At 48.1% G+C, this 17,904-nt stretch overlaps 8 protein-coding genes across 8 annotated transcripts; 6 read left to right on the top strand and 2 right to left on the bottom strand.

Annotated features, from left to right (window-relative positions):
* Positions 1 to 124: 124 nt before the first annotated feature.
* trm5 (tRNA (guanine) methyltransferase) lies at positions 125 to 1,779 on the top strand (the record flags this gene model as incomplete). The annotated part of the gene is made up of 4 exons (XM_057066412.1): positions 125 to 413; positions 506 to 607; positions 675 to 752; positions 806 to 1,779. 4 exons carry the CDS (start codon positions 125 to 127, stop codon positions 1,777 to 1,779), a joined length of 1,443 nt encoding a protein of 480 aa, XP_056920093.1.
* A 321-nt stretch (positions 1,780 to 2,100) lies between these two features.
* Positions 2,101 to 2,672, top strand: N7503_006866 (DNA-directed RNA polymerase II subunit RPB4; the record flags this gene model as incomplete). Its single annotated transcript, XM_057066413.1, has 3 exons — positions 2,101 to 2,291; positions 2,354 to 2,481; positions 2,545 to 2,672. The coding sequence occupies 3 exons, from the start codon at positions 2,101 to 2,103 to the stop codon at positions 2,670 to 2,672; spliced, it is 447 nt and encodes a 148-aa protein (XP_056920094.1).
* A 1,253-nt stretch (positions 2,673 to 3,925) lies between these two features.
* On the top strand, positions 3,926 to 6,055 carry N7503_006867 (putative C6 transcription factor (OTam); the record flags this gene model as incomplete). Its single annotated transcript, XM_057066414.1, has 2 exons — positions 3,926 to 4,272; positions 4,330 to 6,055. 2 exons carry the CDS (start codon positions 3,926 to 3,928, stop codon positions 6,053 to 6,055), a joined length of 2,073 nt encoding a protein of 690 aa, XP_056920095.1.
* Positions 6,056 to 6,493: 438 nt separating this feature from the next.
* On the bottom strand, positions 6,494 to 9,609 carry N7503_006868 (fungal specific transcription factor domain-containing protein; the record flags this gene model as incomplete). Its single annotated transcript, XM_057066415.1, has 11 exons — positions 6,494 to 7,052; positions 7,191 to 7,224; positions 7,354 to 7,631; positions 7,805 to 7,825; positions 7,874 to 8,019; positions 8,066 to 8,505; positions 8,559 to 8,945; positions 8,997 to 9,053; positions 9,320 to 9,419; positions 9,475 to 9,508; positions 9,575 to 9,609. The coding sequence occupies 11 exons, from the start codon at positions 9,607 to 9,609 to the stop codon at positions 6,494 to 6,496; spliced, it is 2,091 nt and encodes a 696-aa protein (XP_056920096.1).
* Positions 9,610 to 10,473: 864 nt separating this feature from the next.
* Positions 10,474 to 11,622, top strand: N7503_006869 (uncharacterized protein; the record flags this gene model as incomplete). The annotated part of the gene is made up of 3 exons (XM_057066416.1): positions 10,474 to 10,767; positions 10,817 to 11,290; positions 11,344 to 11,622. 3 exons carry the CDS (start codon positions 10,474 to 10,476, stop codon positions 11,620 to 11,622), a joined length of 1,047 nt encoding a protein of 348 aa, XP_056920097.1.
* A 1,467-nt stretch (positions 11,623 to 13,089) lies between these two features.
* Positions 13,090 to 14,517, top strand: N7503_006870 (VOC family protein; the record flags this gene model as incomplete). The annotated part of the gene is made up of 1 exon (XM_057066417.1): positions 13,090 to 14,517. The coding sequence occupies one exon, from the start codon at positions 13,090 to 13,092 to the stop codon at positions 14,515 to 14,517; it is 1,428 nt and encodes a 475-aa protein (XP_056920098.1).
* Positions 14,518 to 15,431: 914 nt separating this feature from the next.
* On the top strand, positions 15,432 to 16,684 carry N7503_006871 (uncharacterized protein; the record flags this gene model as incomplete). Its single annotated transcript, XM_057066418.1, has 4 exons — positions 15,432 to 15,596; positions 15,657 to 15,764; positions 15,820 to 16,196; positions 16,255 to 16,684. The coding sequence occupies 4 exons, from the start codon at positions 15,432 to 15,434 to the stop codon at positions 16,682 to 16,684; spliced, it is 1,080 nt and encodes a 359-aa protein (XP_056920099.1).
* Positions 16,685 to 16,946: 262 nt separating this feature from the next.
* Positions 16,947 to 17,702, bottom strand: N7503_006872 (mitochondrial 54S ribosomal protein bL21m; the record flags this gene model as incomplete). The annotated part of the gene is made up of 1 exon (XM_057066419.1): positions 16,947 to 17,702. One exon carries the CDS (start codon positions 17,700 to 17,702, stop codon positions 16,947 to 16,949), a length of 756 nt encoding a protein of 251 aa, XP_056920100.1.
* Between the last annotated feature and the right edge of the window lie 202 nt (positions 17,703 to 17,904).

The following is a 17,904-nucleotide window of genomic DNA, read 5'->3' on the forward strand; positions in this document are numbered from 1 at the left end:
TCACCGTCCTCGTCCAACAGCCGCACCTCACGTGCCCGATAAGGAAATAAATCCATTATCGACGCCCGATATAATTTCACAGCACGCACCGATTCTCCAATTGTGCACAGGCCACCTCCTTTCAATGGAGTCTTCCAACGACGAGCGCCAGCAGGTTTCCAACAACCTCCCCGATATGTTCCGACCACCCGTCAACCGCGCGATGCGCACCCTCGACCGGTCGTTCTTCCGCAAGACCGTGCCGATCGCCGCTGCCAAGGTCTTCAAGAACTCGGAGATCTCGAAAGTGCGCCAGGAGCTTCATAAGGTGCGGGACTTGTTGGCTGTTCCGCGGTTGAGCTGCGTTCGCGATTTGCAGGAGGAGGATGGGGTTAAGAAGGCGCTTTTGCTGCGGGGGGATTTGAGGCCCGATGGTGGGTAGTTTCTTGTGATTGATTGATCGGCTGGGGAGCTGCGATCTGGGTTTTGATGGTGATGCTTATGCTGACGTTGGCTTTGGTTACAGACAAGACGACATGGTCTCCCACTATTAATGCGCTTGTTGAGAAGGGGACTGTTGATGTGATGCCTTATGACTTGGTTTTGAATTATGATTACTGGTCCTACGGTATGCAATTCTACTTGTGATACCTGCGCATGGTGATGTTCGCAGTCTAACGGGAAACGTCTTCTAGCTGAGATTATTGGCGCTATTCTGCCTGAGAAGGAGATGCAGGAGGTTCCTCAAGGGTTCACACAGGTGGGGCATGTTGGTAGGTTTCTGCCCGATGCGCCAAATGCGATTCTTCGATACTAACGGGACCAGCACACCTCAACCTCCGCGAACAATTTTTCCCGTATAAATTCCTTATTGCCGAGATCCTGAGAGATAAAAACCCCTCCATTCGCACCGTCATCAACAAGATTGAAGATGTTGGTTCTCAGAGCCAATTCCGTACATTCCCATTCGAGGTTCTTATTGGTGAAAACGATTTGAACGTTGTTCAACATGAGCAGGACTGCGAGTTCCGATTCGATTACGCCCGTGTGTACTGGAACAGTCGCTTGGAGACAGAGCACCGACGACTTGTTGACAAGTTCAAGCCGGGCCAGATGGTCTGCGACGTTATGGCCGGTGTTGGGCCGTTCGCCGTTCCTGCGGGCAAGAGGAAGATCTTTGTGTGGGGCAATGATTTGAACCCGCATGGATACGAGGTCATGCAGGATGCTATTGTGCGGAACAAGGTCTCTGACTTTGTGACGCCTTTTAACTCAGATGGTCGGGAGTTCATCAAGACGTCGGCTAAGTCTCTGTTGGAAGCCGAACCAGTTACTGTCACTATTAAGCCCAAGGTTAAGAGCCGCAGTGATAAGAAACGCAAGATTGAGGAGGGTAAGGAGGTGGTTGAGCCCCCAGCCGAGGTGTATACTCGTCCGTCCATTGTGGACCACTACGTCATGAACCTGCCTGCCACTGCCATTGATTTTGTCGATGCCTTCCAGGGTGTCTACGCTGGCCATGAGGAGCTTTTCGCACCGAACACTGCTCAACTTCTGCCCATGGTCCATGTCTACTGTTTCTCGGGTCATTCTGATAACGAGGTGGACGATCACATCGATATCTGCCAGCGGCTGTCTGAGCGCATCGGGTACACCATCACCCACGAAGACCGAGTTGGAGGCAGTGGTAACGAAGCCATTGAACTAGCGATCCATAATGTTCGACTGGTGAGCCCGAACAAGCAGATGTTCTGTGCTAGTTTCCGTCTGCCGGCAGAGGTTGCGTTCCGGAAGGTATAGAGTTGGACATTTCACGGCGTTTTGAGAGATGTAAAAAGGATAGACAAAAGAATCCATAGATACCCTACTCACTTACGAGCTGGTATGATCTTCGTAGTTATTCAAGCATATACCTGATTGGGAGCATTGCATTGTTTGGCGCGGTGAGTCTTTCTCTCACCGCCTTTGAACTGCCGGCAAGAAACTTGCACAGTTTCGTCGCGCTCAGATCTGAGAAGATGAATAGCTTCAACATCTAACGCCTATCTCACCTTCATTTACCAACACCCAATCTACTGTGCGCAATCTACGATATACCTCATCTTCTTTCATCTTATCATCATGAGCGTCCAACTACCCCCTGCCACTCACCGCCAGCGCGTGCTGCCCCAAGGCGAACTTGAAGCCGCATCGACCCTGAAGCTGGGAGCCGATCAACACACCCACACTCTCTCCCTATCCGAGGCCCGACTTGTCATCCACAAGGTGTTAGAAAACAAGCGCCGTGGTGGAAATAAGTACGAGGAGCCGGAGTATGTGCACACCTCCGAAGCTCGGACTCAAGAACGGAATTGCTGATGCGGGGTGGATCTAGGAACCTGACCAAGACCCTGGACTATCTGGATGTGTTTGCCCGCTTCAAGGACGAGGAGAACATCAAGGCTGTGGAGCGATTGCTGAACTCGCACACAGAGCTGGAGATGTTCGAACGATCGCAGCTGGGTAAGTTTTGGTGACTACCGTGCATATATACCGATTTAGGCTAAACGGTTATTGCTTCATTAGGTAGTTTGTGTTGTGACAATGCTGAAGAAGCCAAGTCACTTATTCCCAGTCTCCAGAACAAGATTTCCGATGCCGACCTCCAGGAATTGCTGGATGAGTTGACCAAGCTGCGCAACTTCACGGAGTAAGATGCGCAGCACAGATGCAGATCCGGATGCAAGGGTTTACTATTAGGTAAGAGATCGGAGGACAGTTGACCGTTTACAAATCCCCAAATTTGGGTAGCATGGATTTAGGCGTTAAGGGCGTTGGAGGATTTCCGGGCTCTGTAATAGACTTTTGAGCATTTTCCGAAGAATTCCCATTAGCAATTGCCACCCGGATCAGTGTTTTAGAGCAAGTGCTCACATGCCCGGGGATTACTTAAATGACTCCGTTGTGGGGCATAAGTTAAACTCACCTAATTGTAATCAAGGCAGTGGCAGTTCACAAAGCCGTGTGCACCCCACACAGATCTCGAACCGAGCTGATTGGTTCCAATCTTGGCCGTTATCATGAGGCTATGATTGGTGGGTGGCCTAGCTGCTTAAACCACGGCAAATGATTCGTAGTTCTGGGTGATCTGGGGCAAATTCCAGGAGAACGCTTGCCATCCTCCTGATTTCCCCAGATAATTAATCCCTGAAGGCCTGCACCTATGAGCATCAAGTAAAAAAACGCCGTGAATCATACGGTTTTAAGGGGACCGCAGCTGAGCAAGGAGGATTAATCAGTACGTAATAAGGATGGAGGCTCGTTTGGGTGACCCAATCAGCGAAGCGGGTCTTATCTGTGACAATTTGAAAGTCATAATTAGGATTAAAATGGACTTTCTGTTACGAGAGCAAAAAGGCGATCGTCTGGGTCAAGTCGGGAAGAGTCCATACAAGTGCTCTCTATATCGATGTCATCATGTTCCCGAATTCCTTTACTTTTCTTCTAATTCTCTTTCACACTACTCTTGGATGTGCTCTTGAATCTTTGGACTATTTCCGATAGGAATGACGGAGCGTACAATCCGGCATCTTATCCTACTACAGTCTCTGGCGGGTTCATCTGCTTGAATACTATAGGCCCTCAGGAGCTATATAGGTTGACCGTCGGAGATAACGCTTTTTTTTTTTGAACTGGTTGATAAGAACATTATCACTATCTCGTATGTCTCCCCTTCCTCACCTTATCTATAGGAAATACCTACCTAAACGAATAACAACTAATCATTTGCAATTCTAGTTCCCAATCATAATACCCCATCAATTTATACTCGGATCTCCGGTCCAGATTGCGGAGGCCCCAGACTTATCCCTTTACGTGACGATACTCACGCGCTATCTACTTTTTATCTCGTACTATCTTCCGCCCACTTTTTCCTTTATCTCCCCGGGTTCTCCCTTTCCCCATAATGGCCACCGTCATTACCATTCAGCCTTCAACAGCTAGCCCGGCTGCTTCGCCCTATACCCAAAGCCACCATTCCCCGGACCTTCGGCGCCGACCCCAATCGATCTCCACTCCCAACCTTTCCCCTTCGCCCATTTCTGTCAATTCTTCTCTACCCCGGGTCCGGGATGGAGCCAGTTGTGACGCTTGTCTCCGTAGAAAGAGTCGTTGCGCTATGAATGATATGGTCAACAAATGCTATTCGTGCGACTTTCATCGCCAGGATTGCACTTTTACCTTAACGGCGGGGGACGGCCCCACCAAAAAGAGAAAGCTGTCCGAGTCGGCTCGGGACGATTCTGCCAAACGGTATGCCGAAGTCCAGTCGAGTCATAGTGGAGGTGGAACTGACTCAAGTCATAATAGACCTTCTACTGTTCAGTCCACATCCACTGAGGAAGTTGCTCGCCCCGGCCATTGTCACGCCATGATTCGTCCAGGCTTCTTTAACCAGTCAACCCAACATATTGGCATGACCACAGAATTGGAACCGGCACTATTGGAATTTTTGCCACTGGATGAATACGACGAGTTCTCAGTTTCATCGTCTCGCATTCGGAGATGCGCAGACGACCGCACCTTCATGCGTGTCGTCAATACCGTTCCCGTTGGTGACTCGCAGGCCGTGTCACTAGATGCCATTGAGAGCCTGGTTGCTCCATATGGATCTACATTGATCGAGAAGTTTTTCGAGCACGTGCACCCTTCTTTTCCGATTTTGATGGAGGATGCATTCCGTCAGTCATATCGTGAGCGTCGTCAGCTATCACCATTGCTATTGGCAGCGGTGTATGTATTGACCTTGAAGTTTGTGGATGTCGGTGCTACTTCGCAGAGACGACCGGATTCTGCTCGGTTGGAGAGTGCAGCATTGAAATTGCTCCTCGACTCATTGCCCTTTCCTAGTATCTCGACGATTCAGGCGGGTTTGTTGTTGACACAGAAGTCGACACTGGCCACTGCATCGCTGAATGGCCAGCTAGTGACCGCCGGATTTGAGCTTGGTCTGCACCAAGACTGCACCAACTGGCGAATGAAGACATGGGAAAAGGGTCTGCGCAAACGACTTGCTTGGGCTCTATACATGCAAGACAAGTGGTCCGCACTTGTGCATGGCCGCCCCTCACACATCTTTGCCTTCAACTGGACTGTCAAGGATCTTGTGGAGCAGGACTTCTCAGATGCCTTCCTGTCCGGTACCCACTCCGCACACGACGAGGCCGCAGTCGGACATGGACCCCTTCTCTTCTGCCACATGGTAGCCCTGACGACCATTTTATCCGACATCCTTGACCGATTCTACACCCTACAAGCAGCAGAAGATTTCCACGCCGCAGGAAACCAGCGCACACGAATTATCTTGGAAAAAGCCAAACCAGCCCAGATTCGACTGAAGGATTGGTTCTCTTCACTCCCAGCAGCACTGAAAATGGAAACCGGCAGCGGCGAACTAGTCGAAACAATCACAGACGAACACGCCCGAAACGGCGCCCTCCACCTCGCATACTTCGCTACTGAAATCACCCTCCACCGTTGCATCGTCCGTTCCCTCGCCACAGACGGAACAGACTCCTACCTCGCACACATCTGTCGCTCTGCAGCAAAGACCCGACTGATCTCAGCCATGGACTTCGTCAACCGTCTTCGCCCTGCACACTTGCGCTCTTTCTGGCCCGCATCAGCACGCACGAACTTCTCTCTCATCGGCTCTTTCGGTATGTTACTACGTATCACCGCGCCAACAACCGAGGAATCGGAGTTCTACCGTGTCCGGCTATGCGAGTACCGGTGGACATTGAGTGTTAGCCACAAGAACGCCGAGTTCATGGGCTTTGCGTTGGAAAGTCTGGATAATGCTACTGCTCTCGACAAGCATGTTCCAGCAAAGCCGACTATCGATGAGCTTATGGCTTCGAGTAAGCAGGCTACATCGAGGATGCCGCCTATGCATGCTGCCACATACGATGAGGCTATGGGTGATCCTGATAATATCCCTGGTGGAACGGGTGCTTCCTCGTCAGTTATCTCTGGCTTGGCTTCGCCTGCTACTTCTGTCAGTGATATGGATGAGCACGAAACTTCTATGATGTGACTTTGATTTTCTACCGCCTACCTTCTACCTCTTCTCTACCTCTTCTCGACATACACACACACCTACGCACCTCTTTCTCACGACATATTCCCCGGCGTTCTAGGAAAGGAATCTCAGTTCGATGAAGCGCATGACTGATATTGTTTGACATTGATTTGATTTTAATTGATTTTACTTGCATGTACGCCCCACAAAAGGCATTGACATGATGGATACGGACACGTTGGATTTTCTCGCTTGGAACTACCCTATTCGCTGGACTGGATTGCTGGATTTGAATTCCTAGCACGGAACGGATTGGAACTGGAAGGATTGATCTAGTGTTTATAGACTATCCGGCTGAAATGCATAGATCGGATGAAATGAATAATGATTGGATATATTAAACCCGCTTTCCTTGTATACATACATTATAACCACAAAACCTTTTAACCACAACTAGAAAAGCGAAAACTCTTGTCCGCCAAACGCGAAATCCTCCAATATAGACGGATCAACCAAATTGGCCAACATCTCCGCCCTTGTCCGATCAGACTGCTGCTGATCCTGGCTAAACAGCGAGAAAAAGAAATTCTCGTCTTCAGGCTGGAGTCCTGATCCCTGTGCTTGTGCTTGTCCTTGTCCCTGCTCAGATAAAAGCCCCGAAGCACTTTCAAAAGAGATCTGCGGCATGTTAACACCCGCAAACCCATCCGCAAGCGAGACAGGCACGAGGCTCGATCCCTGATTACCATCCAACGGCGAGTACCGCGGCAATTTTGTTTGAGATTGCGTTTGAGACTTTCTACGCGCAAGACAAGTCCTTGCGACCTCGAGAACTTCGCGGAGCATCTCCGCACAGCGTCGTGCTACGATTATATTGTCCATGGAAGAGAATATCTCGAGGGATTTCTCGACGTCTTCGAGGAGTTCTTCGTCTGGTAATCCGGGGAAATTTGAGAGGATTAGGTGGAGGAGGATCATTGAGCCGTATAGGGCGTAGGTTGTGTTGTACCACCTTTTTGGTATCAGTATCGTTGATATTCATTTAAATGTGGTTGCCTTTGTGTATGTGTAGGTATGGGTATAGATGTACTTACCAAGTCCGAATATAGATACGATGCATAAAAGACTCATACTGCATTTTTATACTCACACGTGCTGCTTCAAGACAAATATGCAGATGTTGCCTAAACTCGCATGACTCAGCGTTTGTAGTTGATGCGACGAGGAATGGTTTGTGGATTAGTATTTGGGTATTATAGTATCCTGGTATTGTTAGATTTTCTCTATCAGGTAGAGGGGGAGGGGGCTCTAACTGAGTCTTAGTACGAGCTTTTGTTTGAAAGCCCATTCTGGATCGCTGAGTGTATGTGCGTCTAGGTTCAGGAATGCCGGAATATTGGATTTCCACTCCTGGAGTCGTGCGTCGAGGGACATTGCTAGACGAGATTTCTCGCTGAGAGAACGTTGTGTCGAATGATAGAGTTGGTGAGATGCTTCGGACATGATCTGGGCCAGGGATACCATGACTGGGATCATGGCTACGTCGTTGTCTTCGGCGTCGGGATCAAGGTCTCCGTAGTGGATCTGATTCCTGTTAGTATTTTCTAGTATGACAATTGATAATGGTGATTCTTGCCTTGAGCTTGGGCAGGGAGGCTTGGTAGTAGGTTAACTCTTTCATGCTGTCCAGACGGCCTGATGAGCAGCACATTTCTCTGCGTTGGGTTAGAATGATATGAGACACGCAAGGTCATGAATACTTACACTTCATGCGAATAGATGCACCTTTTCATGATTAGCGCTTGTAGAACAGCTCAGGACAGCTTTACTTACCACCATGTGCGCTTTGCCTCTCGCCGCCGACTGGGAGGTAATGAGGACATGCTTGAAGCGAGTCCAATCGCCGCAGCCGTCCGGACAGCCATGCCACTATACATATAGCAACTATGAGGCTGCAAGGAATTTTGACGGAAGACACTCTGGAATGAATTAGCGCTGTAGCTGCTGTTTTAGGGAGAGACATACCAAAAGCAATAAGGCCTGAGCAGTCTCAAGGGAACTACTCTCAAACAAATCACCCAGAGCCACCTTCGCAATTCCAAAATAGAATTTAGCAAAGTCCAAAGCCGAGAACTGGGGCGTTGGTGCTGCGCTCTCTGGGTCTGTAGATTGCTGGCAAAAATGATCCAGCAAAGCGGTCTCGTTCGGGCTGGCATTGATAGCACCCAGTGCAACCACTGCAAAATACAGACCTGCAAATTTAGTGGTACTCCGGAAAAGTCCGGCCCTCCGGGAGATGGGCCATGCTTCGCGCTCGCAGCGTCGCATGAAAGCACCTTTTGATAACATCGGGTGAATGTAGTGCTTATTCGTGAAGTAACTGCCGATGAAGATTTTCTCAATTTCCATCTGTGCTCCGTCGGTGATCTGCGTAAATAACGCAGGAAGACCACCGCTTTCTTGGGCTATTTGTTTGATGTTAGATATTTGATCTGGAGAAATTCGCTGCAAAACTCACAATTGTTGATAAGGCCCGCCGCACTCTTTGGCACATTTGCATAGGAAGGACTTTTGTGTGAGCTACCTTCTGTGCTGTTATGAGATTGTGGCGACGGGTGGCCTGTGTAGTCGGCATTGTAGAGCAAGTTCACAATTGAAAGCTGTGATTTGCCAGGTGTAGATCCATTTTCAGGTGAGGACAGCCGTGGTCTGTTCGCCGTGGTCTTCGCTGCAACATCCTGATTACCGCCTGGGTCACGCCCTTCGGATTGGTTCTGGGCTCTTGCGAAGAGGTTTCCAAGAAATGCTAGATTTGATGAGTTTCCATAGAACTCCGTTCCCTTGGTATGGAGGTTCACTCCGCTGAGACCATCTCTGCCTGCGGCGTCGCCAATTTCTGAAGATGCTAAGCGGGATGTCAGCTCTGAATTCATGTCTAGTAAAGATAATATCTTACAGGATTCATCATCATCATCATCATCAGTGGCTGTTTTAGGAGTCTCAGGAGTCGATCCTAGAGGTCCAATTGGGTGAAAAGTCCGTGGAGGCTCTCTTCTTAGTGAGGTGGGCGCATTGATTGTCCCAGTGGTTGTTTGAACCAGATTTCGGTTCTCATACTCAAAAGCACTTGAAGCAGTATTATTTTGGGCCAATGCCAATGGCCAAGGTGAAGGGTGTTTCACATTATCACGGCTGTGTGACTGTCAGAAAAACCCTTCGGATAATCCAATTCGATCTGGAAATGCCCCTCAACATAATAGCGGAGTCTAAGATGCTTACCTTTCCTGTGGGGTTCTAGCGGTCCGTTTTCTTTGAGCATGGGGTGCCCTTGCAGTTCCCCTGCCTCCAGATGTACGGTAGACACAGTTAAATGAGTGATCTTAACTCGTCAGTTTACTTCAACCCACTGCAAGCGGGGCCAGCAAGAAACTTACATGCGCAATATGAGCATGGTTGAGCTTGATCGCACTGCGACAATCGTTAGTTAAACGTAAACCAACGCGAAGGAGATAAAAATTGGCATCGAACAATTACATGAGGTGGGGAGTGGGGTGGAAACAAGGACGCATACCTTGGTCTTACGAGACCGGCAAGTTTCGCAGGCACGCGACGCTCGCGGCAAACGACGTTGCGAGGGCAATCGTGGCTTAGCCTCGGAAGGGTCCATAGCGCAGCTCGGGATCCACGGGGCTTTGTATTAGGAACTTTGGCCAATCCCAATCTCCATCATGCGATGTTGTAGGAGAAAATGTTGCGGCGGACAATAAGCGCAGAAAACCATTGAACGCGTGGGCCGAACCACCCGCCCCTTAAACCTTGAACTTGTATTCATCGCGGGGATCCTGGGGTCTGGAGATATCCATGGCTAGCCGGAGCTTGGGGTTATTCTCAATTACCTCTATTTGATCTTCTCACTCAAGCTTTGGAATTGGCTATCGTCGATTCGGGATGCCGAGACTTCGGGATCTACTTCTACTTAAATTCTATGTGACTGGGAATAATTCACTTATTGACGTACTCATCGCTCAGAATTATATCTATATCCGGTTTAAATGCTAATACGTATACTAAAGTGAGTATTGACAGATTACAAGGGGTGTTTCTTGTGAGTTGAGGGTGACAGCTATGACATAGTACGTTGCCGCCAACTTCCGACGGAAAACGGAACATCCGTCGGATCACCTGCAAGTCCACTCTACATGCATACTCGACCTTTAAGACTACTTCTTGTCTAGTTCATGAGACAATTCCGGGGCATATGGGGCGCGGGGAAGATACAAGTCATTTAGATTAATCCTATTGGTACTTAACTAGTTCACCATTAGTAGACTGAAAATAGATATAAATTGGTAACATATTCCTCAACAATTGAAAGAAAGACATCTTGACATCAGGTCTTGGAATCCATTGGCACATCAATCAAAGCTGAAATTATGTCGGAACTATCCTCAAACGACGTTAGTGCTGGTGGCCTCAATGGTATCAGCGATCGCACGAGGGCCAAATGGGCAGCAGGCTCCCCGGAAGATATCGCTGCCCGACTACCTCCAATGCTCGACTTGACCATCGAGAACATTACTGAGAATGTGATGCAGATCAACTCGATGTGCGACAACCCTCGGATGATGTATCTCATCACGAAGCTAGTCAAAGCCTCGCATGACTATGTGCGAGACGTCAATCTGCAATTCGATGAGTGGGAGCAAGCTTGGCAGTTCCTCACGCGCGTAAGTGAAGCTTCCAAGATCACGCGAATTAATACTAAAACCCAAATAGGTCGGTCAGATATCAACTGATGTCCGCCATGAGTTCGTTCTGCTGTCCGATATTTTGGGTATCTCGGCCCTGGTGGACGCGCTATCATACCCTGCAGTCCCAGGCGCGACCGAGTCCTCTGTTTTGGGCCCATTCCACGATGAAGAAGCGCATTGTTTCGAATACGGAGAATCAATCACTTCCGATGGAACTCCAGGTGAGCCCACTATTGTCCGTGGTGCTGTTCGCGACATCGAGGGCAACTGCGTTCCAAAGGCCTTGATTGATGTTTGGGAGACCGATGGCAACGGAGTGTATGATCTCGAATACGACGGTAGCCAAGACCCGAACTGCCGTGGCAAGATCTTCACGGATTCCCGTGGCCAGTACCTTTTCAAGTGTGTCAAGCCGGTTGCATACCCCATCTCCAATGATGGCCCCGTCGGAGAGCTCCTGCGCAAGCTAAAGAGACACTGGTACCGCCCAGCGCATATGGTTAGTCTCTGTGTTCTGAGGTTCTTTATATTGAATACTAATTTCCCATATAGCACTTCATGGTCATGCACCCTGAGTACACCAAGCTAATCACGGCCCTGTATTCCCGCGACAGTGACTATGTCGAAAGCGATACTGTCTTCGGCGTCAAGAAAAGTTTGATTGTCGACTATAAATGGTCTGAGGATCTGGAAATCGCTAAGCAGCATAATCTGGTTCCCATGAAGAAAACCATTGATGGCAAGGAGTCTACGGGCTTTTGGCTGTTGGACCAAGACTTTGTATTGGTGAAGAAGAGTCTTCCTCCTCCTCGTAAAGTTAGGGATGACTAGGGCCTGATATGAGTGCAGCAATAGATATATTGAATTTCCATGATATAAACAGTCATGTTCTACCCGTATTGCCACTTAAGATTATAAGAAAGATATGAGTACTTGTCAATCAGGCTCAAAAGGGCGATAGATTGTGGGGAAGAAGAGATCAAACAAAAGGAGAGTTCTTTGTTAGAAGAATAGCAAAATCATTGCGCAGTGTTCTTGAAGACCTGGAGGACAAGTGAGAGCTTGCTAAATTACATGTTCGTGCAGACTAGGAAAGGAATCCGATGGAAATAAATACGCTGTGGTGGGTGGGATGGAAAAGTGAGAGCCGAAGGGAATGATGAGAGTTTGGTGGTCACTTTGGCCGCGCTGCACATCGGATTATGGAAACAGTATGCTAGCTCAAATGCGACTCATATTGTGAGGAGCTCCTGTTCCCTGCGAGAAAGTCACTCTGATGAAGGCAGAAACGCGCGTAGACCAGCATCATCTTTAAAAGAAGAGCGAACTCCGAGTCACGTAAAAGGTGCTTCAAGAATGGAATTCCCATCCTTCTAGAGACCGCAATCTACCAAGTCGATATGCTAATGCAGACCTGGGTCATCTTACAAAGATTCGTGACTCTCCAAAATTAGAGACACAGTCTTCGTCATATTAGAATGATTTCAAATCCTCAAGTCTCGAACCATTTATATAATATGAGAAGTGATATAGAAAGAAGGAGACTGTAAAGCAGATTGGATCTCAAGAGAACCTAGGGGAGATGCATGATATTGTTTGAGCTAACCACGCTCAATATTTTATCAAAAATCGTGTTCAAAGTTACATTGAAAGTGTTATTGAACTTCAGTCAAACATCTCGCGAATGTTGATTGAGCAAGCAGCATAAAAACCATATGATATCATCTATGGCTTCATTTGAAAATCGTTCCATATGAACTAAAGAAATTCAAAAACCCAAGCTCGGAAGTATTAGATTGAGTAGTAACTCAGATCTACGGTGTTAAAATGCATAGGGACTACTTCCTGGCAGACCTCGGCGAATCGACGGCGATACGGCACATCCGGCAGACAAAGAGTTCATGAAATTCCCGACGGATCTGAATCCTATTGGTTTGCGCCATAAATCCCGCCACGCTTCAACATAGCCCCAACTATTGGCTTTTAGATTGGTAATGGAAACCAGCTTATGGTACGTTCCCCGCATCTATTCTTGACCTCTTTCATCATTGAGGTAATCCGATAATCTTATCGGCGCCTCCGACGGATCCCCGATAACGGATAATCACGGCGATAACGAGATCGGTTATCGGGGGGTTATACAAGTCAGACTTGATATAAAAGAATGTAGTTATCTGCGATGCTTTGTTTATGCTTGAAATCCATGAGAAGAACCTCAGTATCTATTCAACTTTACGTTATACTCTGAACCTCAATACAATACTCTGAACCTTGGAACCAACCTGAACGGATTCTATTATGACTGAACACTGGGACCAAAATGCGCTACGGGCGCGCTTCTGTCATGCTCTCTCTGAGATGTACAAAAGCGAAGTCCCTCTTTACGGTGATCTTGTTGATGTGGTCTGGGAAGCAGATGCAAAAGCTATTCAGTCCAGTCAAAGCTTAGAAGGTAAAGTCATCGACCCCGATGATATCTTGCCCTCGCGACATCGTGTAGAGAGACACGGCGCTATTCGACTAGGAACACCCCAGGAACTGAGCACAATCCGACGGATGTTTGCTGTCATGGGAATGTACCCAGTGGGATACTATGACTTAAGCCTGGCTGGATTTCCCATGCATGCCACCGCATTCCGACCAAAGACACACGATGCTCTCGCCGAGCATCCATTCCGCGTGTTCACAACAGTATTGAGAATGGACCTCCTGACAGAAAGGACACAAGAGCTGGCACAACAAGCGCTGAAGCGAAGGAACATTTTCACGCCGAGACTTCTATCCCTCTTGGATCTTGTCGATACAAAAGGATCCTTATCTTCGACAGAGTGCTCTGAATTCATAAAGAACGGCCTTGAGACATTCAGATGGCATTCGAAAGCAACAGTCTCCCTAGATGAATACCAGATACTCAAAGCTGAGCACCCTCTTATCGCCGATGTTGTCTCTTTCCCCAGCTCTCATATCAATCACTTGACTCCCCGCACTATCGATATCGATCTAGTGCAGAAGCTCATGGTGGACCGTGGAATGCCTGCCAAGGAACGAATCGAAGGACCTCCCAAACGAGTCTGTCCTATTCTTCTTCGGCAGACGAGCTTCAAGGCCCTGGAAGAGACTGTCTACTTCCATGACACATCGGCCGAGTACGTGAAAGGATCGCACACTGCCCGGTTTGGCGAGGTGGAGCAACGAGGTTACGCATTGACTCGAGAGGGACGTCAGCTTTACGACCAGATCTTGGACCGTGTCAATGCAGAGGCAGCGAAGAATAAGATCAAAGGCAACGATTACGAAATACTTCTGGAAAACCGGTTCAAAGAATTCCCGGATACGTTGCAAGCTTTGCGTGAGCATAATTTAGCATACTTTTGCTATCGGGTGACCCCGAAGGGCAAGAAACTGTCGGAAGATGGCGTCATTCTTTCCAAATCTGGAAGCTCCTCTGTGCCGCTGCAAGAACTTCTAGACCAAGGTGTTTTGTATTATGAGCCTCTCACCTATGAAGACTTTTTGCCGTTGTCGGCCGGTGGGATTTTTAATTCCAATCTCGGCAGTCCCTCGCAGTCAAAACAACTTATTATGAGTGCCGAGCCTGATCTTGATGGCTTTCAGCGCTCCCTAGGGTGCCTTATCGCAGATGAGTTTCACCTATATGCTGAAATGGAGGCTAGTTCCTTGGAGGTTTGCAGGGGGCAACTCGGATTAGAAAGAATTGAGGCTTAACGGTATATGCCTGGCTGCTGGTCATGACCAATTTCCTATTTCATCAAGCGTTTTATCTGGCTACTATTTGCGTGATCATACCATCAATAACTCAATCTGAACTTTTCATAAACCTAATTTTTCACACACAATGACGTACGGAAAGGATATAAATAAAACTGATTGTGGGAGTACCTATGGTGATCAGACGATATTTTACGTCCTATACATAGAAAGCATCATAGATTCGTTTCGGCAGGAAAAGAAAAGATCCGCAAGAAAATCAACGGGGCAGTGGAGACTGACATGCTTAGCGCATCTTCCCCGGATTTTTCGACTCAACTACTCCTTACTACGAACTACATCTACAATCTACTAATCACCTCTCTTCAAAATCTTCAATTCCATTCCGTAGCCGAAAGATAAAAGTTATGCTGAAGAGCCAAAAAAAAAATCAGCTCCCCTTTGCCCCCCTGCCTCCGCACGGCTTAACCATCGGCACTTCACCAAACATACCGAGCCTTTGATAGGTCGCCACACCTGAAACCCGATCATAGTCCCCGAGACCCCTGTCGCAAGCAACCGCACAATTACTCTTTACGTATAAAAGACAGGAGAATACAGCCGCCAGGTCTCGAAGCAAATATCGGAAGCGCCCGATAATGCGGCAGCCCGAGCCGTATACGCCCGTATACGCTATACGATGACGGCAGCACCCGGTCCGGCCGAATGAACGCCGCGTACCAAGGAAATGGGGGAGGCTAAGCAACCAAGATGTGGCTCAACTGATCTATGAAATTCTAACCGCGTCAGATCCTACCCGGTTAACCTTGTTTATTTTTTCAAGGTTGTATATAAGTCCTGGGTCTTAGCGAGATGAATTATGGATCCAAAGCCAAGATTATCGTTCATGCAGGGTTCTGATCTCGACCCGCATGGATTCAAATCAGAATTCAGAGGTTAATTCTACCTGGCATATCTATGTGGGAACAATTGCTACTGTTGTCCCTGCTACCATTGCGGTTGCTTTGAGATTTACTGCGAGACATGTCTCAGGTGCTGGGTTCTGGTGGGATGATTATACTATCGCGATGTCATTAGTGAGTTTTTATCTCTGTTTTTGTCCTATGGTATTATCATATTTGCTAACATTTTTCAAGGTCGTTAACTGGGCTATGGCAGCTCTACGATGGGCACAAATTTTGCTGCATTATTATGGTCCTGACGGTAATGTCCTACCTCCAGAGAAAGTCCATGGATTCGGAAAGGTACGAATATTTATCCTATTGTCGGTCTTCCTATCTCTAATCAATTATTAAATAGATCTTCATGGCGATTCAATTGGTATACACCCTCAATGCCGTCCTCACCAAAACTTCTCTCCTTCTTCTATATTACCGTATCTTTGGAGTAGTTCGATACTTCCGCTGGGCTCTTTGGGTGGCTGGAGCTGTGGTGATCGCTTGGTGTATTGCGAGCACCCTTGGTATCTTTTTTGGATGTTCGCCTATTGCCAAAATCTGGGATCCTAGTCTACCAGGGAAATGCATTAACATTGGGGCCTTCGGACGCTGGACCGGCGTGGCCAACCTCCTCATTGATGTCTTGATTCTTTGCCTTCCTTATCCAATGGCCTGGAGATTGCAGACTAGCGTGCGGCAAAAGGTCACTCTGAGTGGTATGTTTCTTTTGGGAACCTTGTAAGTCTACTCTCAGTTTTCAACCCTAGCGAGTGTATTCGATTCTAACTCTTGGCAGTGTCTGCATCATTTCTATTCTCCGGGTGACAAGTTTTAAGTACGACTCACTCGAATATAGTTCCTATAAGAACATTGAGCCAGCGACTTGGTCTTCTGTTGAGCAATCGGTGGGCATTATCTGTGCTTGTCTGCCTACTTTACGTCCCCTTTTCAGGTGGCTTTCTGGTAGTTTAAGAAAGGATACAAAGAGTAGAGACAGTGCTTTGTCGGATTTCCCAAAGCGAGCTCCTTTGTCTCGCCGTGTGGCTATCGTGGATGAAGAAAACGCATGGGGACTTGAAGATCCTCCCGTGCAAGAGGAGATTGAGCAGATCGTTGAGAACCGAAACGAACAGGATAGACCATTGTCACAGCAAACAGTGGAGACCACTATTTCTCAAGACTCTATACAGGGTCAGCCTGAAGCTCGACCTGAGTCTTTTGCATAGCTATTTTTCTGTACATAACGATAACGAATTCATGATAACACGATTAGAGACAATTTTTGTTTTAAATCACATTGAGGTATAAAAATTTGTCAGGAATTCGAATAAATTTTGTTAAGATTCAAAGAAAAGATTGATATAAAATACAATGCATGCAAAGGATCAGCCGAATTCCATCTATCTGTACAAATATGCTGCAAAGATGTCATTGCAACACATCTCAGCAGGACAAGTCACCAAGCTATTGGCAAGCACCTGCACGACCTCATGACCGGGCCTCAATCTGAGGAGAGTCCGCCGCATCCTCAATCACCACAGCACCCTCCTTCAACAGCTCTTCGGGGCTCTTCACCCGCACATCCATAACCCGCATAGTAGTGTACCGGTGCTTGCTCCGAGCCTGCTTTGTGTGTCTCTGTCTCCGCTTGGTCTTCTCCTTAATACGCAACGGCTCCGACTCCACACCGATAACACGGACTCGGCACTCGAACAATCGCTCGTCGATGTGGGGTGAGCCCTTCAAGGTGAAATCGCGAGATCCAAGCGCAGAGGCCCGATTGAACCGCAAGATATCACCGGTCTTCACCTTGGGCATGAGGAACGGCAGACGGATGTGATCACCCGCCGTTAAGAGGAAGGGCCGGGCGTGGATCTCGGCGGTAACGTAGTGAGGTGTCTGGCCAACAAGGTGAGGAAGCTGTGCCATAAGGGACTTGGTCACCTCGAGGGGCGAGGTGAATGTCGGAGCAACGGGCTGCTTGGCGAGGGGAATATCATCGCGTGTTTGGGGAATAATGTTGTGGATGGAGGCCTCGGGGATGGAATCTTGCGCGCGTGGGGTAGCAGACAAAGGTGTTTCGGGATTAAGAGATGAGGATTGGGTCTGAGATTGTTGTTGCGCGTTCCGGAGAGATGCCGTTTGGTGAAGGCAAGCTCGTTGCGGCAGAGAAACCGTGGAGATCGAGGGCGCTGACAAGCGCAGATCGGAGGTGAGACTCCGCAATACTGAGCGGGAGAACATGGTGATCAATTCCTTCCCGGTGAAAGACGAATTGCGGGAGAAATTGGAATCTTGGTGGTCTGGGTTGCTAGAGCGGCTTCCTATTTCGAGAAAATCAGATGCTGCGCTTGTGGCCGCTTCGTCACCCGTATGATCACGTGCGCCGCCATCTCATTCCATGTATACTGAGATTATGATTTACCAGATTTCTTTTTCTCTTGAA

This window comes from Penicillium pulvis (assembly GCF_028828015.1).
Source record: "Penicillium pulvis strain IBT 33274 chromosome Unknown contig_5_segment0_segment0, whole genome shotgun sequence".
Taxonomy (NCBI): Eukaryota; Fungi; Ascomycota; class Eurotiomycetes; order Eurotiales; family Aspergillaceae; genus Penicillium; species Penicillium pulvis.